The sequence below is a fragment of the Nycticebus coucang genome, chromosome 11 (genome assembly GCF_027406575.1).
Source record: "Nycticebus coucang isolate mNycCou1 chromosome 11, mNycCou1.pri, whole genome shotgun sequence".
Taxonomy (NCBI): Eukaryota; Metazoa; Chordata; class Mammalia; order Primates; family Lorisidae; genus Nycticebus; species Nycticebus coucang.
Genome location: NC_069790.1, coordinates 17185207 through 17212235, shown reverse-complemented (window position 1 = coordinate 17212235; position 27029 = coordinate 17185207). Strand labels below are relative to the sequence as shown.

The 27029-nt window shown below is 39.4% G+C and overlaps 1 protein-coding gene across 6 annotated transcripts in view; it reads right to left on the bottom strand.

Moving 5' to 3' along the window:
• The window catches only part of VPS41 (VPS41 subunit of HOPS complex), a 230393-nt gene extending 207430 nt beyond the window's left edge, over positions 1 to 22963 (bottom strand). For 5 of the 6 annotated variants that reach the window (XR_008383629.1, XR_008383626.1, XR_008383627.1 and 2 more), the window contains exons 1-2: positions 22921 to 22963; positions 12520 to 12558 (exon numbers count right to left, since the gene is read on the bottom strand). Coding sequence is in view for 2 of the 6 variants with exons in the window: in XM_053608791.1 (XP_053464766.1) it covers positions 12520 to 12558; positions 22921 to 22941 (60 nt within the window). In the remaining 4 variants the exon portion in view is untranslated. The remainder of the gene's footprint in view (positions 1 to 12519; positions 12559 to 22920) is intronic. The other variant, XR_008383628.1, reaches the window with a different exon arrangement.
• Positions 22964 to 27029: the final 4066 nt, after the last annotated feature.

Genomic DNA, 27029 nt, shown 5'->3' with positions numbered 1-27029 from the left:
GCAGAACTCACTTCCTCCCTTCTGAGTTTACCTCCATTATCTTACCGAACATAAACTTGAACAAATGGCAGCACCGCTCTCTCAGTTTCTCCTCCTGCCTGGCTGGCTACTCCTGCTCAGTCTCCTTTGCTGATCTCCCCTCTTCGATTGTACGTCTTAAATGTGGTAGTTCAGGCATCAGTCTTCATCTGTTCTCATCTGCTAAATGATCTCATCCAATTTCATGGTTTTAAATATCATCTCGATGATGACTCATAAATTCTTACCTCCAGCTCAGACCTGAACTAGTCTTCGTTATCCAACTACCTACTAGACCATTCCACTTGGATATCTAATTGACATCTGCAAAGTGAAATATGCAGAATGGGCCTTCTGATCTACCTCCTCACCACCATCACCTCGCCCTGAGCACCAAAGCAGCTCTAGCCACAGTCTTCAATCCCAGTGAAGAGCACCTGCACCTTCCCCACTGTTCATCAGGGTTCATTTCTTTCACTTACAGCCCCATGTCCCAGTCAGGAAGTCTGTTGTTATACTTCAAAAAGATAAAAAAAAAAAAAAAAAAATACTCTAAACCCTTTATTCCTCTTGCCAGAGTTTTACCAAAGCCTCCAAACTCATTTCCCCGCTTCCCAGTTGTCCCTCTCAGACTCGTTTTTGAAACAGCATCCAGAGTGATCTTGCTGAAATCTTACTGAAATAAAGACCCTCCCAAGACTTTCCAGCTCACTCACAATAAAAAACCAATACCGGGCCAGGCATAGTGCTTCACATCTGTAATCCTAGCACTCTAGGCTGAGATGGGAGGATCACTTGAGCTCAGGAGTTTGAGACCAGCCTAAGAGCAAGACCCAGTCACTACTGAAAACAGAAAAACTAGCTGGGCATGGGGACACAAGCCAGTAGCCCCTCCTACTCTGGAGGCTGAGGCAGGATTGCTTGAGCCGAGGAGTGTGATGCTGCAGTGAGCTACACCAGACCACTGCACTCTACCCCAGACAACAGGGGAGACCTTGACTTAAAAAAAAAAGTCCACAAATTGACTGACAGGCTCTACATTCTTTGCCATCCATATTTCTCAGCTTCACTGTCATTCTCGTATATGTTTTCCCTTTTATCTGTGAGACTTCTACATCAGATATTTACTCAAATGCCACCTTATCAGAGAGGCCTTCAATGACCAACCATGATAAAACATCAACTCCTCAGCTCCCTCCATATTTCATTTACCTAATGTTATTTTTTAATCCAAAACATTTATAACCATTTGATATTATACTTAAATGTCTTGTTTATTGTCTACCAACCTCATCAAACGTTGGCTATTTGTATAGCATCCCGAACATAACAGTATTCAATAAATATTTGTTGAATGAATAAATAATCAATCAATTTTGGACTACCTAAAATATTTTCTATCCTAAGTAGTGAAATTATAAATTCTATTCAAAGATATTTCACACCGAGGAGAGTCATGTTCATCTCTCAATCTCAAACCAATAGTAGAAATATCAATTCAAAAACAGTATTTCCAGAGCATTTCTACTTCAGTTTCCAAATATACAATTTTTGTAATATATGCATCAAAAGGAATATTTATTCATGCCAGTATCATGCAATAATCAGCAGAACTTGTTAATATTAATAGCTCATTAAATCAGAGCAAGTTTGTAATCCAAGGGCTATGTGGAAGAATATAACATTATAACCCTGTGTTCCATTTTCCTTAGCAATCAATCTTACAACAGGTACATTACCATTTGGGTTACTAGTAGCACTAAATTTGTTTATTAAAATTAATACATGTAAAGAATCAATTTAAGTTTCAATAAATGATTCATAATGTTCTACCCACCAGGTGAGATAAATAAATGATTTTTGTGTGATGCATTTTCTGATTTAAAAAGTTATCTCTTGCTTTCTCACAATCACTGGTTTTCATTTTAACAAAACTGGAAAAGAACTCAGCTTTTGAACCTAGAAGTTGTATTTTATTTTAAAATTAATTTAATTTAATGTAAAATTAGTTACTCCTTCAATATAAACAGCAACAGTTTTATTTGAAATAGCTTCAAGTACTTGTCAGTTCACTTGGTTTTATTAAGATTTATCTATCTAATGTATCCAAGGCCTCCTAACTGGGATATCTGGAAGAATTAAACCACATCTAAATGGACATCTGCTTAAGAGGCATGTTTTTTTTTTTTAAGAACGGTAACAAAAAATATAAAGACAGGTTTGACAGTAATTAACTGCTCGGTTGTAACATATCTTGGCCTGGGCACTGGGTAATGCAACGTGTGAGCAATCTTGGCTTCAGCAAAACACAAGCCAGCCAGAATAAGCCTTGGTTTAGCTATTCAGTTGCACTCGTAAATCACTAAAGGTCACGGGGACCCTCGGCTGGTAGTGCAAAGCAGACCTCAGTACATTCCAATTTCTCTTTGGTCTCTTCTCTTTCCTGGCCACTCTTCTCTAGCCTGGTGCTTTCTCTGGTCTTGTTTTGCTCTTTGTTGAAATCTTGAAATGTTTGAATAGCAATTTGATGCCTCTACCGTCAAGTTCTTTACATACAACACACTAAACTCTTCTAAGAAAAGTGGGGTGTACTTCTATATATATACATCGAGAACCTATTCAGACTAAGCAGGATTTAAAATATACACATATCTCCATGAAGTGAAGCTGCTGTGTTTCCAGCTCTACGACCAATGTATTCCACAGCACACTGTTTGTGCTCCACAAGTTGGAAAGACCCTACAGAAAATGACATTTCTGTATTGTTGATGTCTCACTACTGATTGTACTCATAAATATACCTGTGTTGTGTTGAGCTCCTACAGTCTGAGAACTGTTTGGTACTTCAGTTTAACCTGCCTAATATACTACCTGATAGGACTGTGGTCCATGTTGAAGCTAATCCATGTAAAAGCACTCAGCACAACACATGGTAAAGTAATTGTTGATTCATGATTTAAATATGATCTTGCATCATTAAAATGCATATGATGGTCCACCGTGGTGGCTCACACCTATAATCCTGGCACTCTGGGAGGTCCAAGCACGTGGACTCTTTAAACTCAGGAGCTTGAGACCAGCCTGAGGAAGAGCGAGAACCCATCTCTACTAAAAATAGAGAAACTAGTCAGGCATTGTGGTGGACTCCTATAGTCCCAGCTACTTGGGAGGCTGAGACAAGAGGATTCTTGAACCCAAGAGTTTGAGGCTGCTGTGAGCTATGACACCACAGCACTCAACCCCAGGGCAACTGAGCGAGATACATGATGCACTAGAATGTTTACTGCAGCTCAATTCACAATTGTCAAGATGTGGAAACAACTGAAGTACCCATCAACTCATGAATGGATAAACTATGGTATATGTACACCATGGAATACTATTCAGCCATAAAGAAATATGGACGCTTTATACTTTCTGTATTTACCTGGATGGATTTGGAAAACATCCTTCTAAAAAAGTATCTCAAGAATGGAAAAGCAAACATTCAGTATACTCAATACTAATATGAAACTAGTAGATGAACAATTACATGCCCACACAAGAAAAAAACACAGTTAAATTCAAGTGGGGGGGAGGAGGACAGAAGGGAGGGAGATTGGTAAACTCTCACCTAATGGGTACAATGTAGGGGGTATATGGCACACCTGGGTGAAGGGCTCAACTACTACTTGGACTTTGCCTAACAAATGCAAACAATCTAATCTAATCATTGTGCCGATAAATTAACCTGAAATTTTTTAAAAAGGAAATAAAATAAAATTTCAATTAAAAAATGTGTAAAAAGAAATGAATCAGATGTGGGAATTATCTGACAAGAATTTTACAGAGGCCATTAGAAAAGAGCTTCAACAAGCAATTATAAATTCTCTTCAAACAACAGGACTTCTCAGCAAAAAAACAGAATTTATTACGAAATTTTTTTCAGAACTGCAAAATACAATAACCAAAAGAAATAACTCACTGGATGGGCTCAACAGCAGAGCAGGGATAAGGAAGGACAGAACAAGTAAACCTCAAGACAGATAAACAGAATTCACCACCTCTGAACATAAGAAAAATTAAAGTCTCAGAAGCCTCCATACCAGTAACAAAAGGGCTATCCTTCATAAACACTAGAGTTCCACAAGGAGAGGAGAGAGCTGGAATTACAAAGTATTTAGAGAAATACTGGCAGAAAACTTTCTAGATTTGGTAAAGGGCCTAAACCTACTGATTCAAGAAACTGAGCAAGTCCCAAGTAAAATAAATCAAAGAAATCCACGCCAAGAGACAGCATAATTAAACTTGTGAAAACTAAATTTAAAAAAATTCTTGAAAGCAGCTAGGGAAACACAGCACATTACTCATGGGCACCAATTCCAATGGCAACAGATTTCTCCTTTAAAACAACAGGTCAGAAGGAAGTGGCACATGAACTGCTATATCTGGTGAAAATATCCCACAAAAACAAAGGAGAAATAAAGACATTCTCAGCTTAAAAAAAAAAACTAGGAGAATTTGTCACTTGCAGACACATTCTTAAAAAGTAAAGGAGCCCAAAGGTGGCATACAACTTTTAAAAGGACAACACAGAAATGAATGAAAATAGGGATAAGTATAATAAATATAATAGATTATCCTTTTTTCATGCATTTTAAAAATAATTTTGATAGTTGAAGCAAAAAGTATAATACCAACTGATGTGGTGCTCAATCTATGTAAATATTTAAACAATTGTCCTTAAAAAGTAAGGAGGATAAATGAAGTAAGGTTTCTACACTTGACCAGAAGTGGCAAAACATCACGGACACCTGCAGACTGTGATAAGTTATGTATACATATTTTAATACTTAGAGCAACCACTGAGAAAACTACATAGTAAATAAAAAACACTATAAATAAGTCATGGTCAAGTAACTCACAGAAAGGAAGAAAAGACAAACACTGGAAATGTAAAACAAGAGAAACGCAGAGAAGAAAAAATGGCAGACTTAAGGCCTAACATTGCAATAATTATTACTCTCAATGTGAATGGTCCAATTAAAAGATTGGCAGAGTAAAAAAAAAAAAAGGCAACTGAAAAGGTTACACACTGTATGGTTCTATTTGTTCATACAACATGCATAAAATAACAAAATTACAGGCATGAATAACAGAGTAAGTGGTTGCCAGGGGTGGAAGGTAGGGGAGGGAGTGTCTGCCATCATGGAAATAACAGGAGGGAGCCTTGTGTTGAAACTATCTGGTATCTTGACTTCAGTGGTGGTTACGTGACTCTTCACACGTGATAAAATTGCACAGAACTAAGTACACATTCATACACACAGTGAGTTACATGTGCTACTGGTAAAATCCAAATAATGTCTGTAGATTGCATCCATACTGATTTATCGGTATGATACTGTATTAGTCACATAGGACACTACCTTTTAGGAAGTGAGTGAAGGGTATACAGAATCTCTGAGTTATTTCTTATAACTGCATGTGTGAATCTATAGTTATCTAAAAATTTCAAAAACATTTAAATATCTCAATAAGAAATGTATATTAAAGTAAAAACAAATTTGGCTTTATTGAAAATATAGAATACAATAAAAAAGGCTGAGAAATAAATCAAATTTCCCCCCAATTCCCTCATTAGTCTGAAATGAAGAAGATGGGACGTGAGGTTTCATTCTGGGTCCACAGCTCTGTAACCCACAAGTTCTGTGGCATCAATACAGAAGACTCCTACAAAATGTGCATAGATGAATATATTTTCTTTAAAAAAAGTTGTTTTGCTAAGTATATAAGTTATGCATAACCTTGACCCTAACCCTAATAGTCTTCACAAGGAATGCTCAAGGGAGTCCTAAAATTGAAAATGAAAGGATGACATTCACCATCATGAAAACAAATGAAAGTATAAAACTCACTATAAACAATTACAGAGGAGGAAGAAAAAGGAATCAAATGGCAACAACTACATAATTTCACCAGACCACAAAGACATTTGTAACTTTCATTTGTTATGGAAAATTTAGAAAATGAAGGCAGATAATGATAACAAAGTAAAACTCACATGATGCAGTGTTAATATGGTCTTGCATTCTTTTTTTCCTAAGCTTTTATGTGGATTTTGGGGAGAGACTAGAATAAACTCTCAATCAGGAATTGGTAAACTACAACCAGTGGGCCAGATCCAGCAAGACACCCATTTTAATGCAGCCTGCAAGCTAAGGATGGTATTTACCCTCCTTTTAATACAGTCACATACCTACGTAATATCCTCCTTATTCCCTCTATATCTGTTTAGCTTTATTTAATACCTAGACCTTTACCAAAAAAGCTGTCAACTCCCCCCCACCCCACTTTTCATAGCATTTTTTGAAAAAAGCTTTTTTCAATAATTTTCAATTATTAATGTCATTAATCATGTTAGTGGCAGAATAACAATGTACTATATAGATATACCTCTTTTAAGTCAATTCCTTATTTCTCGATATTTAGCCCATTTCCAAATTTTTGTATTGCAAATGAAGTAAATAAACACCCTTACAAAACACATGTACTTGGGGTTGGGCAGAGTCTTGCTCTGTAGCCCAGACTGGAGTGCAGTGGCCCATCTATAGCTCACCACAGCCTCAAAGTTGTGGGCTCAGGCAATCCTCCTCCCTCACCCTCTGGAGCACTGGGACTACAGGTGTGCACCACCACACTCAGCTAATTTTTCTTATTTTTTTGTAGAGATAAGATCTCACTATGTTGCCCAGGCTGGTCTTGAACTCCTGGCCTCAAGCCATCCTCCCACTTCAGCCTCCTCCAGTGTTGGGATTACAGGTATGAGCCACCACACCTGGCTTAGATGTGCTTTATTGAAGGTCTAACTTATAATTAGCATTATTTATTTTATAAATAACTATTTTATAAGTATTTTACAATTACTATTTTATAATTAAATGTTATATATTTTATGGTAAGACAGGGGATTTTATTAAGCAATAAATATTATATATAAATAAACTAGACTATTCTCTATTGCTCCAGACTACAAAGTAATTCTGAAATGGGTATCTTTTCCCACAAGTTGAACAAGCCAAAATGTGTAGTATTACCCCATATCTCATTTTATATATGGGAGTAGGAGGGTTACAAACAAGATTTTTTAAAAAAAATTCTGTCCAATTCTACCGAGGTGCATAAAGGTTGAGTCTGGCATAAAACTAGAGTCAGAGGTGGTATAACTAGAGGTTAGGAGCCCAGCCTGTGAGTCCACCTGCTGGACTACAATCCACTTACCAGCTGGGTGACCTTGCAAGTTCTTTATCTATAAAACAGATGCTCTCATCATGGCCAAGTCACAGGGTCAATTAACACCCTAAGGACCATATCGAAGTGCCAAGCACTGTCTTGCACACTAAGTGTTCATTCTTGTAATAATCATCATTAATCACAATAGGCGCCTCATACATTGCTCCATTGTCCAATCTTTGCTCCACAGAGGGCTCAGAACCTACCTCTATAAGCAGTAACTTCTGGGATTTTGAAAGTAAAATAAAGTCCCAGAAAATCAGTCTGCTCGCTTGCTTTTGTTTGAAAATATATCTAATATGGAAGCATGTTATATTTCAGCCCAATAAAACCATTATGAAAGGAGTCACCAATCAATTAAAAAGTGCCACTTTATAAGAATAATGTGAACATCGGGAAATATTTTAGGTTTAGAATTGAGGCTTAGAGCCTCTTTTCCTTTGACTGTTTAACCTTGGACTCAGTTCCTACACCACAGCCAACCTAATGACTTTGGTGTCCTGCCTCCACCACCCGGCTCCTCTCTCACATGCTACCTACCTTTCCTACTGACAATGTGAAAGTATCTCTTGACGGCAGCTTCTCTTTGTCTTCTGTGACTGCCTAGCCCAGGCCCCTGTGCTCCTCTTATCTGTGAAGGGAAATTCCACAAGAACCACACAAATGGTCTTCCTACCATGGTCTCTCCTTCCAGTTTATCTGTCACCAGCCCCAACTCTACCCGACCCTAAACCAAAAATCAAGCCCTGGGCTGGCTTCCCAGTGGCCAGTCTGCACTGCCAGGTTCGATGCTCAGCAGTTTCATAACCTCACCCCAGTTTCCTCACCCCTCATTCACCCCATGCCCACGCTTCCTCCTACATGCCAGCCATACTGAGCACCTCACAGTTGGCTGAATCCAGGGGCACTTCATGACTTGGTCTCTGTGCACAAATTTCCTTCTTCCCAAAGACTCCCAGACTCATCTCCTAGGGTTCCAGGCATATCCACTCTTGAAGGCTCCAACTGAAGCATTCCCGACTATACTCAACCACTCCTCTCGGCTACACCCTACACAACAGCAATCATCCCTGAGCACTGAAAAGATCCAAGAGCTTCAAAAGAGGAGTGAAGCCCTTTTCAATATAATGTACTTCTTTGTTTGCTTTTCAAAAGTACAATACCAACAAAGAAATGTTCTGGCTCATCTTACCAATGTGGAATAGACAGCATACTGCATAGATTTTTTAATCCTAGACAGGAGGACCAATTTTGTTACCCTTCAAAATTTGCCACAACTAACTAAGCATTAACATAAATCTAGGACCTTTAACTAGGTAGCCTATGAAATGACATACTTTAACTATCTTGGCTATAGTATGGTTTTAAAATTTCACTTTAACGTCGGGCAGCGCCTGTGGCTCAAGGAGTAGGGCGCTGGTCCCATATGCCGGAGGTGGCGGGTTCAAACCCAGCCCCGGCCAAAAAAAAAAAACCACAAAAAAAAAAAGAAATTCTCTGGGCGGCGCCTGTGGCTCAGTGAGTAGGGCGCCGGCCCCATATGCCGAGGGTGGCGGGTTCAAGCCCAGCCCCGGCCAAACTGCAACAAAAAAAAAAAAAAAAAAATAGCCGGGCGTTGTGGTGGGCGCCTGTAGTCCCAGCTGCTCGGGAGGCTGAGGCAAGAGAATCGCATAAGCCCAAGAGTTAGAGGTTGCTGTGAGCCGTGTGACGCCATGGCACTCTACCCAAGGGCAGTACAGTGAGACTCTGTCTCTACAAAAAAAAAAAAAAAAAAAAATTTCACTTTAACTATAAAATACAAATGAAAAATTCTTCAAGTTATACAATTGATACATATACGCCACTTTCTACTATATTATTATAATTACATTATACTAGTAATTTCATTTCATTTGATTGCAGTTTTCAAGAGTAATGAAAAACATATGGATATTTTCGGGTAGACAGTATTCTTTTTCAGACATACATTAAAATAAAAACTTCATAAACCTAAAACAATGGTCTTCCTAATCATAATGGCCAAGTTTACATAAGATGGTAAATTGTTACCATACATGACTGAGAATACTACATTGTTATACAGAAACTACCTGAGCACCTGACTAGGAAGAGGTGAAGGTAAACAAGGGAAATGCCTGTCCTGTGAAAGCTAAAGTTACGAACCTACTGAGAAGAGGAGACTGAGGAAGAAGAGAAGGGGTAAAGAAGGATTCTTTGGCAGACTGAATGGTATCTCCAAATATTACTCCTCAAACTGTGAAGTGATTCAAACTAAGTACAGAAGTAAAGAAATCCATGAAAAACTTCTCCGAAGGCTTGCCTCCATAACGACTTACTATACTTACAAAGTCTAAATTTGGTCTCTAAGCAGCTAAACTACTTTGCTGGTCTATAAACTCACTAGAATCAGGAATATTTGGGAGAACAACCACTTCCACAGAACTGGTGAAAAGTCTTTCTCAGCCTTCAGTTGAGGCATCAACCTGAGGAATGAATGACCATCACAGTGTCTAAAATACAAACTGAAGTATAGTAACACAGAGAGCTCCCCGTGCACTAGGCACTGTGCAAGATGCCTTACAAACATCAATCTCATGTAATCCTCACAGCAACCACGGAAGGCAAGCAAACCCCTATTTTTCACGTGAGGAAACTGAAGATCAGACGAGCTGAGTGCTATGCCCAGGTCACATAAAAAGTATGAGGAAGGGCCAAGATACCAACCCGAGGTCACGAGGTCATGACTTCAGTCCTTTAGCACCATGCCAAACAGAACACACCAGAGCAAGAAGGCACTGGAAAGAGCCCAGAGTTGGAACCATTTCTCTCACTAATCAGCTTTATGACTTTAAACACTCAGGCTGCCCATTGGGTCTGCTTCTTCAACTTTAATAGAACTACCTTTTCCTTCAATTTCTTTCCTCAGTTTGATCAACTCTCATTCCCTCACTTCTTAGGGTTTTTTTTTTTTTTTTTTTGTCCATTTCTAGTCTAAGTTTGTGGATTTCTGACTTAAGGTAGTTTATTGTATCTGCAAATGCTTATTTAAGGATACTCAAATAAGTATCATGACAGAGCATTATATCACCATCTCCTGCTGCTGAGAATTTTAATTCTTGTTTTCTGTTTTCTTCCTATAGTGGCTTTGCAAGGCTGTTACCTGTCATTTCAATTCATTTTTAAATGTCACAGATTTTTCTGGGTAGCAACAATAGATGTTACTATGGAGAGGACAGGGTATCTGAGTGGTTTATTAGGTTTTTATAATTTCTTTGATAAGTGGCACCTTTTGTGGTGGTGGGCGAGTAGAGTGGCTAAGTCTCCTGACCTCATGATCATCTCTGACCACCCTTAATTTCCTCTGCTTTGTCTTTCCCCTTCACCACCAAGCCTCTAAGGGATGCCTCCCCCATCTCTCTCAGAAGCAGCACCATCCAACATTGTCATCTTTGGCCCCATGTACCTTCAAGTCCCTTCCTTTAAATTCCCCCAATCCACCAAGTCTTGGGTCTGTTCTCAGTCACTAAGGGTGATTTCCAACTGCATCCTGCCACCGCTGGGGCTCCACTGCATACTGTTCATGTCCACCCAGTTTCTGCCGGACTCTCGGCTCCAGTGACAGCCCCAGAGCTGGCTCTGAGGAATTCTGATGTTTATTTCCCCACCTATATTGAAGTTCATAGTTCCCTATTTCCCAATTACACAGGAGGCCTGGGTTATGTGTGCTTTTGTCTGCTCTCCATATTGATACATTTAGTATCTGGAGCATGTGTGGAAAGATTTATATTTAGGTGGCTGCAAACACCCTCCTCACCTAAAAAATGAAATTCCTGGACAGACAGCTCTAACACCACATGATTCTGAGAAGACCAAGTTCTCAGTTGACTAGAGATTTCAAAAAGAAAGAATGGTGATCTAAAACGATTTGCACTACTTTAAAATTAACAAATTGTATACCCTATCTACAAGCAAACTCAGGAATGCCTCACTCAGTGAAAGCCCCACAGGAATGGAGGTCCTTGGTGGTGAAAATGTTAGGAACCATGACTACACAATGGCATCATATATAAGACGTTCTCTAAAGGAACATGCATAAGCGCAACCTTTCCCTTAAAAGCAAATAAAATTCAAATAATAACTATAATATGTACAATTATCAGACCAAATTTAATATATTGTCATGGCTACAGTCCCATCTGCATGGACATCCAGTAGGTTATCACAGGTATTTTTTCATTCCTCTGAGCTAAATACTTCTTATTAATCCATCTGTAAAATTAATAAGCTAATTAATTTGTATTATACTTAAGCTTATTTCTTATGCATATTCTTAAAAAGGAATTTTTTAAAAAACTTCTCCATCATATATTGCCTTTCTCTCTTTAAAATACAATATTCATCCAGAAGCTGATATACTGGTTAAAAAAAAAAAAAAGATACAATCTTCAATACAACTGAATTAAGTGGATTCTTTTAAGGCAGGGGTTGAAGACTCCCTTCCCAACTTTTAAGGTTGATTAGTTTCCTTTTTGAGAAGCTAACTCCAATTTCAATGATTCGGAAATTCATATTCACTAAATGAACAAATAAAGAATAACTATTATAAAAATCTACAGTGGCTTGGCTTTTTTTTTTTTTTTTTTTTGAGACAGAGTCTCACTATGTCACCCTCCGTAGAGTGCCATGGCATCACAGCTCACAGCAACCTCCAACTCTTGGGCTTAAGCGATTCTCTTGCCTCAGCCTCCCAAGTAGCTGGGACTACAGGAGCCCGCCACAATGCCTGTCTATTTTTTTGTTACAGTTGTCATTGTTGTTTAGCTGGCCAGGGCTGGGTTTACATGGCTAGTGCCGTAACCACTGTGCTGTAGGCACCACAGTAGCTACTTTTTTTTAAGTTAAAATGTTGAGGTTAGTTTCTAAAACTTTGCATCAACTTCACTACTGCCAACATGCTTTAGGTTAAAATGCTATTCAAGATAAAGACAAAACTTTCTGTTCCTTTTTCTATTGTTAATATTTTTTTGTTTTGCTTTTAGCTAATTCATTTAGTATTTTTTTAAACACAATTGGCAGGCTCTTCCCTGAGACTCAATCATCTAGGGCCCCCACTCTACCGCTCTCCCCTGCCCCCAGACCTTGGGAATGCGGCATTTAGCCAAGCAGAGGAAGCCCAAGTTAATAACACGGTTAGCTACAAATCCCAAGGCTCCTGAATCACCATCTTACCTCAGACTCATCTGTAGATTCTTCAAGAGACCCCATTTCCTACAAAGCATAGAGAAGAAAAATGGTCAGAAGAGAAGACAAAAGAAGAAAAAACATCTGCAAGGGAAAGGCATCCTCATGTGCCCACTACCAACACACGTTTGCCCTTTCCGGAAGGGAGTCCGCAACCCCACATTACAGCACTCTACACGCTCCACCTCTCCCACCACGTCTCCTGCAACTTCACAGGCTGGTAAGCCTAAGATGGTTTACTCTGGGGTCACACAGATCCACGACCCTGCTGACCTCCCTCGTGAGTCAGAAGGTGAATAAATTATCCCAGAAACTTGTCATCCGAGGGCCTAGCAGATTCTTTCCCTTGCCAATAATGGAAATCCGTCTGGCAAAGCAGCCTCACTGATGTGATCTCAGAAGGAAAGAAGAAACTGCCATCTCAAATTATCCTCAAGCCGATTTTTATGCTGAGAAGCTCTTACACTATTAATTATTACGCTATTAATCTGGTTGAATCAAAAGGACTGTCTTGCTAGAACAGCCTTTAAAAAGAATCCCCTGCAGTGGTACCTATTAGACCCTGTGCAAACAAGCTGTATAATTTACATGCACTCTTTCAAACCATTACCACTAGGATAAATTCTGCCATTTAACACAGTTTCCCTCTTGCTAGACAATGAATCTTGCTGCTCTGAAGGAAACAAAGCAAAAAGGGAAAAATTGACTGTATCCTGCTAATTTCTCACCTGTCCAGTGAAAGAGAGAATCTGCTGATGCCATGTATCCTCAAAGAGGTCAGCAAAATGAAGATTTACTTAACGTACTTATAGATATCAATAGCAATAAAAGGTTACAACTAATATGCTGACATTCAATGTAAGCATTTTACAACAACCCATAAGCAAAAGAACAAAACACACCAAGAACATTTTAGATTTTTTTTCCAAAAAAAAAAAGAACACGTTAAGCAAGGTCATATATTACTCCATGCAAGTTGGATAGCAGGACAAAAACATTTTAGTGCTTAAAAACATTTTAATTTCATTCATCAAAACTCATTAAGACCCTGGTAGGTAGCAGGCACCCTCTGAGGCACAGCCTGTGAACAACAGTCCCTACCCTACAAAGCCATCTCTAAATGGGAACAAATAATATTTGCAATTTAGTATTTTATTATAGTTCTATCATTAACCTTGATGCATATTAGAATCTCCTCTAAATCCTAATGCAGTCTGTTTAATTTAAGGTCAATCTAAGTCCTAAAAAGTTCTTAGTAATTTGGAATTATAGTAACTTTTTGTTTTTAGCACCACATTAAAAAAACAATTTTTCCACTACCTGACCACTGTAAAATGGTTAAATGACATGTATTACACCCATCCTTCCAGTGTTTCTTCTCTGCATTCACCATCCCAACACCTGGCTTTAGTCCCTTAACTATCTCAATCCTTCGCTTGTGAACACAGTCCACTTTAATAGTCACTGTTCAGACTTCCTTACTGAACATCTATTACAAATTGCTCATTATGCTAACTTCTTCACTCATGGCATCCTGAAATTTCCTAACAACCTCTGGGATCAGAACAGGGAGGAGGTTTAGAGGTTGAACTTAATGACTTCTAACATCCCTCCCATCCCTAAATATTAAGTTATTAGCATTGGCAAAACAAGGCTTTCACAAGTATGCCAATAAACCGCACCTAGATTCCTACTAATATTTCCTACTTCTAGATTCTAAAAAGACACCTTATTACTCTTTTCAGAAGAATTACATTAAACCTAAGGAAATTATTTTCCTATTTGGAATACATGCAAATATGCACACAGAGTTAATGAATGAAAGCCCAATTTATGTTCCCCAGCCCACAATTTCAATCCCAAAACTCAAAACCAAATTACACTGTTGCTGCACACCAGACGCACGCAGTGCCAGGATTTGATACCTCGAGGCCAGCAGATCTCAGAGACCTGAGTCTTCAGAGAAAACCAGGCTCTAAGAATAGCTTCCTTGGCTGCTGTTATCAATAGAGAAGATTTACTCCAGTAAACTCTGAAACTTATCCTCAGCACCAGTATGAACATTCCAGACAGAGATAGCCCTCAATAAAATTCATACTTTTGTCCACAATACTACAAAAACAATGCATGAGTAAGTGACTTCAGGAATTAGTCAGGTCTGTTATTTCCTGGCTCCATTCATTCACTAAGCCCTCCTATTAATGTTCTAAAGACAGAGAAGCAAACAAGAAGACAAAAAGCAAATGTCGCCAGTGGGGGAATCTAGGAAGGCCCAACCTCAAGAGAGATTGCCATCTGAGAAAGAGCCAGTGGTTTGCAGACATTTTTCCAGCCCCACACTCTCATTCAGAGAATCTAACTCCAGGGCTGGTGTGGTGTCTCACATCTGTAATCCTAACAACTTAAAGGTAGAGGCAGGTGTTTGACAACATAGCAAGACCTTATCTCCACAAATACTAAGGAAAACTAGCTGGATGTGGTGGTATGCACCCGCAGTCCCAGCTCCTTGGGAAGCTGAGGCAGGATTGCCTGAGCCCAGGAGTTCATAACTGCAGTGCGTTTTGATCATGCCACTGCACTCCAGCCTGTGCAACAGAGCAAGACTCCATCTCTAAAAAAAGAAAACAAAAATCTAACTTCAAATCATGAAAAAATACAAGCTAAAAACTGTGCTATTCTCTTAAGTGAACTAAGCCAGACACAATGAAGAAAAAGATTGTATGATCCCATGGTGCCACTTAGATAAGACAGAAGTAAAACAGAGGTTACCAAAGGCAGAGGGAGGAGAGTAATGGAGCGTTATTTTCTTAGCTTTCATTTCATGATGATAAAAAGTTCTGGAGATGGAGTGTGGTTGTCTTAGCCTGTTTGTGCTGCTACAAAGGAATACTTAAGGCTAATTTATGGTTGATGGGCTCAGGATTCTGCAGGCTACATAGCAGCACGATGGCAGCATCTGCTTCTGGTGAGGTGCCCCTTCCATTCACGGCAGAGGTGAAGAGGGGCCAGTGTGTGCAGAGATCTGACAGAGAGATAGGAAGCGAGACACGGCAGGAGAGAGCAAGAGGGCAGGTACCGGTCTCTTTAACACCAGCTCTTAAGACTAATAGGAGCAAGAACTCACTCACTAGCTCATGGATAGCACCCAGCCATTCAGGACAGGTCTGTCCCCACAACCACACCACCTCCCACTAGGACCCACCTCCAACACTGGGGACCAAATTTCAACACGAGATCTGAGGGTACAAACATCCAAACTGTTGCAGTGGTTATGGCTGCACAACAACATGAATGTATTTAATGGCATTAAACCGTGCACTTGAAAGTGGTTAAAATGATAATTTTATGTAATGTATATTTTACATAAAAAAAAAGTGCTATTCTGAGTAAAGCAAAAGTGACGGGCTAGAAGACAGCCAATAACACAAATGTACAGCTGGACAAATTGTGGGTAACAGGTCGACAACTAAACTCACAAAAATAGCACTTTACCTTTCTTTTGCAAATGAACCCCTTAAACTCAATCATATGTCCATCGTCTACCCAAACTGCTTCACCTAATGATTTCTGTGTCTTGACACAGGAGCTCTCTAATGTATTCATCCACTGCCATCAGGATTACCTTCCCAAAGCTAGCTTGCTACCAGATAGCTTGCTACCTCCTCAAAGAACCCTCAGTAGTCCCACAGCCCAAAGAAAAGATTTCAGATTCCCCAGCAAGGCAGTTAAAGCCCTTCCTAGGCTGGCTCCCAAGAGACGTTCGGCCTCACTTCCCACTCTCTCCATAAACCTCGCACCTTCAGGCACACTGCAGGACCCCTCACTGAAATAGAGCATGTTCACGTCTCCATACCAGTGGTGGCAGAACGGTGGCCTGGGGTCTGGATACGGCCTACAGATGTTTTATTTGGTGTTTTTAAAAAAGACTTCTATATAAAAATATGTACTTAAAAGTTCATCAAACTCAGACCACATGTCTATACACTGTTCATATTTCCACATTAGATCAGCAGGAGCTCAACAGTTATGCCCAGGACAGAACACATGCCACCCACCATATGACATCTAATTTCCTACACCAGGGCACTCCCATTCATATGTATTGCCCCTGCTGACTTTGAATTTGTTCTCCCTGCCCTGACCCTGTCCTCACTTCCTTCTCTCAGCTTAGAAGGTGCTGGGCCCACACTGCACCCACCCTGAGGGAAGGCTTTTCGAGCTCCGTGGAAGCCTCGGAGTTAGCACAGGGAAAGGGCTGCCAGGAAAGCACGCTGAGGGCTTTCACTTTTGCTGCAGCATTAGAGCTTCGTTTTTATGTTTCATAGTTTCATGATGGCAATCTGACGTTTGAAACTGAAAATCACTGGCTACTTCGGATTCCCATCCTTTGTGTACAGCCCAATCTAGGTCTCACCTCCTTCCCAGAATTGTTTCTGGTGAGCCCGGGCCTCATGGTCTAGACCTGGCCTCCTGTGGCCTTAGTTTCTTCCCATACTCCTCAGTTAGAAGCTAATATTATCTGCCTTGTCCTACTAGATATCATTGTTAATATACTGTGGACAAACCCAAAGGCTTTGGCCTCTTAGTGTCCCATAACCTACCTAAAGAAATAGCTCAACATATGTTTGCTGGTCACCATAAGAAATAAGCAGCCAATCTAAAACAATATTCTGCCTCCTCTGTATATTCTGTGGTATTCGTGAGCAATACCAAGTATGTTTTCCCCAGACAGATGTTTGGACTGCTAGCTCATGCTACAAGATGGCTACAGAAGGGGGACTGCAGGAAGGCACCAGTAAACGCGGACAGAGACATTCCAACCACCTGGCAGGGCCCTATGAGCTCTTACAAGACCTCTCTAATCAAAGCCTTCAACCAACTCTCACCCCTAATCCTACCATCAGTGCAGGACTGTGAGAGCACCCCAAGACTCAGAACGCTGGCCTCAGAGGTCAGCAGGGGTGAAGAAGACACCTGCAGCCTAGGGGAGCAACACCAGGAACCTCCCAGGTTAGGAAGTCCTCAGAATTTTAAGCTTCTTCACCACCACCCCTTGTTTACTGGGAGAGCAAAACAGAATTTAGAAGACAAATGGTAGGCTGGAGAGCCTGAGTAAGGCTGACCTGGCTCCATGTTGTCTAAAGAAAACGAACGGAGACAGGCTCCAAGAAATCTTTTAGCTCCATTTAAGCCTGGAGATAGACATGAAGCATTCAATGCCACACTGCCACCTTCTCTCCCTTGCTGACCAACAGTGTGCCCCAGCTAAGCTTCACAGGAAAGAGGGTTGCAACAGACCCCAAAGTCTGACATGGGCACAAGAATGAAGAAATACTTTGTGTGACATGTACCTGATAACCCTCTGTCACAAAGACTCAGTTTTGATAACCCTCTCTCACGAAGCACAAAGGAGCTATAGCCAGTTTTAGGGACTCAAGGAGAAGGCTGGCTGAGCAACAGAGAGGGAAGAGTACCCGACAGGGGGTAAGAGTTGGGAGACTATTACCAAGCCCATTCAACCCACTTGGCTCAGCTTCGGTAGCCAGGTGACCCAGTCCCAAATTCGACTTTGCATCAATACTCAGTGCGAGAGATAGATTAATACTTTATCTTCACAAATTCTGATTCAGTAGATTTAAAATAAGAGCCTTTAATCCCAGTTGTTAACGACAACAATAAAAAAAATAAAAAATAAAAAATAAATCACTAAGAAGGACCAGGAATTAAGCAGAAGGCAAGGGGGACTGAGCACTGTGAATGAGGAGGAAGCTGCATGCGGCACAGACACCCTGGCCTGATGAGTGGCCTCCCTCCAAGGTGGTGATGTGGGCAACGGGGATACTACTAATAAACAGCCCGTCACGTCAGCCTCCGGCCAGCCAACCCAGAGGGAGATGAGCGGCAATACTTACAAAGCTGTGAGCAAGTTCGGCTAAACTAATTTGTGACTGCACTTTAGTTATACGATGGTAAAGAGCGGGCCCTCAAAAATGTGTCTTATCTTGTGCTTTTGCAACTTCTTGTTTAGGCTTTTTTTTTCCTTTACTTACTAGTAATATTGCCTTTAAAAGATCTGTCTTGGCCAAACTGTTAAGAAAAGAGAACTGTGCACATGTAAGTCCAGGTTTAGATAATTAATCTTTGTCCTACTTGTAAAACAACCTTTTCAACCTACTCACTTTAACACATTTTATCCCATCTCATATTCCCAAGAGTGATGGGGAGTAAAATTCCCACTTCGCAGATAAGAAAACTGAGGCACTCAAATATGTGTTGACTTGATTTTTATTTTATACATTATCACATGTGGGTATACGCAAATGTGCCATCAGATAATCTATAAGTGATCAATAAGGACAGAATCCCCCTAACTTCTAAAATACAGAAGGAGAATTCAAAGCAGAAATTCTCCTATCTGGTCAAGGAATAGATGGCCTGATAGTTCAGATACTGTCATGGAGCAGGGTCCAGGCAGGCTGAGGAGGCAAGATGAATGAATGTGTACCTAGGGAGCAATCTACATTACACTTGAATTAACAACTCTCAAAATTATGTATCAAGTAAGATAAAATAATTCCACATAAATCCTACCAGGTTAACAATTCAGAATGTTATCCTGCCCCCAATAAATTTATTTACACATTTTATTAAACACATAGTATCTATAAAGAACTATCTCTGTGGGAAATACAGACATGAGTAAGTTCTTGTTCTTATTCTTGAGGACTCAGCAATCTGTAGGAAAGATAAGACAAATACACAAACAACCAGACTGGAAGCTGAGTGTTATTCCTAAGAGAGAGATGGACAAATGCTGTTGGGCATCTGTGATTACGAAGGTCAACTATAAATCATTTGGGGGCTAAGCAAAACTGCTGATTAGGACATTTCCAGGCAGAAGGCAGAGTATTAGTTCTTTCTGTGAACTATACAATATACATGTTGTTACTTTTGCAAACTACTTTTATGATATTAGGCAAAAGCAAGGATTTCCCAGTGACTTATAAAAAAATTTCATTCATATCTAAAAAGTGATTTTAGTTTTAGACTCTGTGAACTGTTTTATACTATGTTCACTCACTCAATGCAGATGTCATGATTTTGGTTCTTCCTGAAATTAAGGAAGGAATAAAAGCATCCACCAAAGAACACAACACTCAGGAAAGTTACTGTGTTGCTCCTCTTGGAGAACTGCCTGCATTTACATACATGACACCAAGAAGAAAGATTATGTCCTGACTTCCTTTTTTTTTTTCTTTTTTTTGTAGAGACAGAGTCTCACTGTACCGCCCTCGGGTAGAGTGCCGTGGCGTCACACAGCTCACAGCAACCTCTAACTCTTGGGCTTACGCAATTCTCTTGCCTCAGCCTCCCAAGCAGCTGGGACTACAGGCACCTGCCACAATGCCCAGCTATTTTTTTGTTGTTGTTGCAGTTTGGCCGGGGCTGGGTTTGAACCCGCCACCCTCGGCATATGGGGCCAGCGCCCTACTCACCGAGCCACAGGCGCCGCCCTATGTCCTGACTTTCTAAAGGGTTCAAGGTAGCAAAACAGAACTATTAGCAAATTTATATACTCTACTTTTACATAGTTTTTAACCTTCAAAATTTGTATAATAAAAGCCTAATATCTTTGTCAGATTCCAATGACTTTCTACTAAAATGCAAAATGCACCACAGAAAAGTCTAACCACTTTTTCATCTCTGAGGACTAATAATATAGATACAATTACTTGTTAGCTTTCTTAAAAAAAAAAAAAATTAACAGAATAATCTGGGAATGTTTCTTTCTGTCAATGACAACAGACAAAGACCGCTGATCTTTTTAAGAAAGACACTGACACCACCGGGGAGGAGAACGCCCACTTCAACTTTATTCTAGCTGCTAAAGCATCAAAGGGGGAATAATGACTTGAGAGAAAAATCATCAAAATAATAGAGCTAATTCCACTTCATAAAGTGATGTAAATGATTTAGAGTTAGATTCTTAAATATATTTTAAAAGGCAAGGTACTCTAGTGAAAAACCAGGAGCTTTGGAGAAGACTGGAGATTTTACTAAAAAGTCTAAACAAGTTACTCAAGTTGTGTGAATTTCAATTATCTATTAAATGCAATCATTTAACACATATTTCTTTAGTATCAACCAACATTCTATGTGTTGGGCTATTTAAAATAGCAGTGAACAAATCCTTGTCATGATAGATCACATTCTAATGGTTAAGAGTATATGGAAATATGCAGAATATACAGAAAAAACACTATGGAAATTTAAAAACAGTATGCCAAGTAGTGATAAGCATTATAGAAAAGAACAATGCAGGAAGGAAGATTCAATAAATTTATTTACACATTTTATTAAATACATAGTACCTATAAAGAACTATCTCTGTGGGAAATAGAGATGGTCAAGAGTTCTCACTCAAAAGGAACTCTTGGACAAAGACATGAAGAAATGAGGAGGAAAGCCTTCTAAGTATCAGATTCATAAAAGGAAACAGCACCAGCAAAAGACCCAAGGTAGGAACATGCCTGGCTTGTTGAAGGAACAGTAAGAAAGGTGATGAAGTGACAGAAGGTAAGGAGGAGAGTAGTGGAAAAAGAGATAAAAGAAAAGAGGCAAGGGAAAAGCGAAGGACAAGATCTTGCAGGGCAACTAGGCTAACAAAAGGCTTTGGTGACAAGCCATTGGAAGAGTTGGAACATCAAAGGTATTTGCCTGCCTAACAGAATTCTTTTGGAAGAACCAAATGCACTGTGAAAGGATTTTTAAAACTGGAAGGTGATACACAAACGTAAAACATTCTTGTTATATCCCCAACTTTCTACATGTCTTTTTACAGCAGACAACTCTGCCAAACTCTTTTGTACAAAACAGTAAGAGTAACTTTCTCCATTCCCACTACACTATGTCTAAAAACATAAGGAACATGGTTTTTTGCTTTAAAATCAAATAATGAAATAATTACATTTCAACATAAAATGAACAATGTGAAAAACAATCTCACCACTAATCAAACCAAGCAACAGTATGTCCTTAATGAGCATTTTGTTTTGAACTGACCAGAATAGAAAAGGTAGACTCAAGTATTAGGAAGAGATTCTCTTGTTACCACGAAGAACGGAACCAAATTTCTACTTAAGTCAAATTTCTTAATTATGGCCTATATAACATGTACCCAGGGGAAATTTCATTAAGAACTGAAAATAAATGAAGTATGTTGCAAAATTAAATTAAATTAATTTAAAAATTAAAAAATTTAAAATTTAAATTTAAATTACTGAACTAGGTAATGTCTCTTAATCACTTTTTAAAGTCAATTACACAACTGACAACCCTGTTAATTTGTGAGGAAAAACAGTATCAAACGGAAATAACATTGCAAATGGACATTTAAATTATCTCCCCCATGTTGTAGTCTTGATCCGCTTCTCTTTTTTGTTATTTTGATTTTATTTTGTCATTTCACATAATAGGAATATGTTTATTTAAAAATGGAAAGTGATACACAAATGTAAAACATTCTTATTATATCCCCAACTTTCTACATGTGATTTTACAGCAGACAACTCTGCCAAACTGTTGTACAATGTTATTGTTAAATAAACATATTCCTATTCCCATCACTAATTTCTACCCTAAACTACCGTGTCACGTTGCCAGTTGATGAGTGGATATTGCTACCGATGTCTTGCCATCAAAAAATAAATCTAACTTTTACTGAGCCAAATAGTTCTAAGCACTTTAATCTTATGTATTACCTTCTCCCATCTTAAGCCGGCCCTCTGAGGACCGTAATGTTACTACCCCCATCTTACACTAGAAAGTTAAGTAAATAGCCCAAAGTCATACTTTAAGAAAGGCAGCACTTGCAGCCTAGCCATTTTTGCTCCAGAACCAGTGCGTTTAATTCCTGCTGCACCGTAATAGTACTTCAGCTCTGTACCTAAATCAATAAATAGAAAAGAAAATTTATCATTTACTCTCTCCTGGTTTTCACTGTCCTACTTAAGAGTGGAAAGCAACTTAAATTTCCATCATCTGGCTTCAAAACTCAAGTCATCTCCTCCTACTCCACGAGGAATCAGTCCCTGGGGTAACCTGGTCTGCTTTCACGTCAAAATGTCACTGGCACAGGACGCGGGGACCAGGCCCAAGAACAAGCCCCCTCGGAACGCGCTGCGCCCTTCCCAAGTCCCCTCGGGGGGCCGGCACCCTGCGCCCGCTCTCGGCTCCTAGAGAGGAACTTTCGCCGCCCTTGCCCGCCGCGCTGTGGGGCCGCCTCTGTCCCCACTCCTCCGCACCTCGACATCATCCACGCCACCCCCTCAACCCTTCACCCTAGTCTCCCCTTCCCCTGCGCCTCCAACTAGATGCTGCAGTCTTTACCTGCTCCTCCGCTTCCGCCATGATGCGGCCGGCGAGTCACATGACAAACCCGGAAATGAGAGGAACCCAGACTCTGGTCCCGGGGCCTTCTGGGAAGTGTAGTTTCAGCCTCACCTGCCCCAGCTGCGTTTTCTAGCTGTTGAATTTACGGGGGCTGATTTCTGCTGCGGACTATCCAAGTTTAATTGAGTTCTGCTCTGGAGAATCTGAATGTATCTCTGTTAGTGCTACAATTTATTTTATTGTTGTTCTTGTTTCTGTGATTATTAAAGTAGCATTTATTAAGAACTTTCTATATATCAGTCCCTGGGTGTATAGCTTTGCATAATTATCTTTTTCATCCTCCCTGCAATTTTGTACTATTATCCAAAATTGTTGTAGGGAAGAATATTGGAGCTCAGAGGTTAGTAAGGTTATTGTAGCTCAGCTAGTAAGAGACAGATCCAGAATTAGAATTCAGTCCTGTCTGATGCCAAAGACTCTATGATTACCAAATGCTGCTTTCTCTAGAAGTGTTCTTGCCTTTTATTCCCCAAAGTATATTCAGTGAATATAAATCAGTCTTTCCAGTGGACAACCAGAGAACAATTTGTAATCTAATAAATGCTATTTAGCTCTTACTGCTTGCTACTTAAAGTTAACATTGTCTTCTGGCATGTGAACATTGATAGTATTCTTTAAATCTCTTTTTAAATTAAATTATTTGTTAACTTTTTGTTTTGAATATTTTATAGATTAGCAGTTGTCAACCTGTGGGTTTCCACTCCTTTCGTGGTCAAACGACCCTTTCACAGGGGTTGCCTAAGACCATCCTGCATTTCAGATATTTACATCATGATTCATAACAGTAGCAAAATTGCAGTTATGAAGTAGCAATGAAAATAATTTTATGGTTGGGCGTCACCTCAACGTGAAGAACTGTATTAAAGTGTAACCGCATTAGGAAGGTCGAGAACCACTGCTATAGGCACATGTTCATGGTAACATTAACATTCCAGAAGTGGGCAGCTTAATAGTCATGCTTCTACCTCAAATCACTGACTTGTTTCTTGCACATCATCAGTTCACCGTCTCCCAACTTCAAGGGATGAAGGTAAAGGTAAGATTTAACTCCCCATTTTCAGTTTTTAAGACCTAAAAATTGTTAATAAACTGCAGAAACCAGACCTAAAACATTATTGGTAGATCAGTTCACTAGTTTTAAGGATCTGTCTCTTAAGTTTGTTGTATAGGTCTGAAATAATTTACTAACAATAAATTATAGCCATGTTACTCATAGTGATAACTTAATTTCATTATTTAAACAATATGAATGCTTTCGATATTTTCCAATATAAAATGGTATTTCTAAATTTAAGAAACTTGAAACATCAACAAGGGCGGCGCCTGTGGCTCAAGGAGTAGGGCGCCGGTCCCATATGCTGGAGGTGGTGGGTTCAAACCTAGCCCCGGCCAAAAACCAAAAAAAAAAAAAAGAAACATCAACAAAATGAAAAGAAGTTAAAAAAATATTCATGTCTATATCCTTTATAGAAAAAAGATTTAGAGGATGCTTTTTATTTAATAGATTCTTTTCCTAATCTTGGCTTCCATTCCTTTTGGATTGCTACCTTTTTCAATGCAAAGGTCTTTCTTGATAGCTAATGACAAGCAAAATTACACATTATGCTACTGACTCCAAGCAATCATCTCAGCCTTTATTTAATTAATTCCCTCTCCTAAGTTAGTTAAAATAATATTGATGTTATCTTTAGGAATTTTAGCAAGTCTTAGCTTATTTTACAGTTGAGTTTTGCAAGAACTGTACTCACTGAACCCTGGTACCTTTAATATTCTACATGTCACTTTAAGATACAGTTTATTGGGAAGGTCCTGAGCAAACACACTAGGTTCTCTACATGTTCATGTTAGATAACTAGAAAAAAATGAAAAATTATAAAATAAAATCTTAAAAACACTCATAATTCCTCCATTCAGATCATCGTTCTTGGATATATTTCTTTATTTGTTTTCTCTCCTTTTCTCTCTCTCTTCCTCCTTTCCTCTCTTCTGTTCTCTCTGTATTTACTTAAAGATTTTTCCAACAGAAATCATATATCAAGTTTTCTCACCTGCTGTCTTCACTTAGTCATACTTCAAGATTTTTTCCAATAACATTGTAAAATATTGTTCTTAACATGATTTTAATGTTACATATTACATAATGATATTCTCTGGAAAAAAAAACGTAATTCTTGTAATGATTCTTTTTTTGTTTGTTTGTTTTTCAATTGCCAGTATTTTTTATTTCACCACACTTTTATTAGTTTTTAACAAAACACACTCACCTCTTTAATGAAAGTGTTACGTTTTCTGAGTATATTATTATACCTTGTAGCAGAAAACCAAGTTAGGTCACTTGTTTTCCTCTATAAAAGAAATGACTAAAAGGAAGATTGGCTTGACATGATCTTAGGGTTTATATTAACAGACAGCTTCTTCATTTTGTTAAATAGAATAGAAAAAAAAGGATTCACCATTGTCCTCTAGGACTGTGATCCCCAACCGTCTGGCCTGCAGACCATCTTGTTAAGTATTGGGCCACACGGCAGGAGGTGAGCAGCAGGCTGGCAAGTGTGGCTTCATCAATTTTCATGGCTACTCCCCACTGCTTGCATCAGCACCTGAGCTCTGCCTCCTGTCAGATCAGCCAAGGCATTAGATTCTAACTCTCCAGTAAACTGCACATGTGAGCGATTTAGGTTACATGCTTCTCAGTCAGAATCTAATACTTGATGATGTGAGGTGGCGCAGAGGCAGTGATGCTAGCACTGTGGAGTGGCTTCAAATACAGAACGGACTGTTTAGTAACAGGGAAACAACTTCAGGGCTCCGACTGTTTCTGCATTATGGTGAGTTATGTAATTATTTTCATTATATATTGTAATGTAATAATAACAGAAATAAAGTACACAGTAAATGTAATGCTCTTGAATCATCTGGATTCCCCCCTCCCACCAGTCCATGGAAAAATTGTCTCCATGAAACGAGTTTCTATAAAAAAGTTGGCATCTGCTGCTCTAGGACATAAATTTCTTCTCTTTCCTTCATGTTTTGAATATTAAAACAAAAAAACAAACACTTATGTGGTGATATTTTAGTGTCTTGAAATAGATTTCTAAGCCACCGAAATTAGGGCTATGTATCCCTTTCTCTGCTGAACCTGGGGTTTGTTCTATTTTGCTTGTGATGAGCCTGTCCAGGCTGGGTCTGGTAGATGAGATGCCAAGTGTGCTCTTTGTCTTTTGTCCTAGGTTGGAACTTTGTGATTAATTAACCCTGTGACTAGTTACAGTCTAGTCTTCCTCATGACCACCTCCCTTGGGACTTTTTTTTTTTTTTATTGTTGGGGATTCATTGAGGGTACAATAAGCCAGGTTACACTGATTGCAATTGTTAGGTAAAGTCCCTCTTGCAATCATGTCTTGCCCCCATAAAGTATGACACACACCAAGGCCCCAAACCCCACCCTCCATCCCTCTTTCTGCTTCCCCCCCCCATAACCTTAATTGTCATTAATTGTCCTCATATCAAAATTGAGTACATAGGATTCATGCTTCTCCATTCTTGTGAGGCTTTACTAAGAATAATGTCTTCCACTTCCATCCAGGTTAATACGAAGGATGTAAAGTCTCCAGTTTTTTAATGGCTGAATAGTGTTCCATGGTATACATATACCACAGCTTGTTAATCCATTCCTGGGTTGGTGGGCATTTAGGCTGTTTCCACATTTTGGCGATTGTAAATTGAGCTGCAATAAACAGTCTAGTACAAGTGTCCTTATGAAAGAAGGATTTTTTTCCTTCTGGGTAGATGCCCAGTAATGGGATAGCAGGATCAAATGGGAGGTCTTGCTTGAGTGCTTTGAGGTTTCTCCATACTTCCTTCCAGAAAGGTTGTACTAGTTTGCAGTCCCACCAGCAGTGTAAAAGTGGTCCCTTCTCTCCACATCCAAGCCAGCATCTGCAGTTTTGAGATTTTGTGATGTGGGCTATTCTCACTGGGGATAGATGATATCTCGGGGTTGTTTTGATTTGCATTTCTCTAATATATAGAGATGATGAACATTT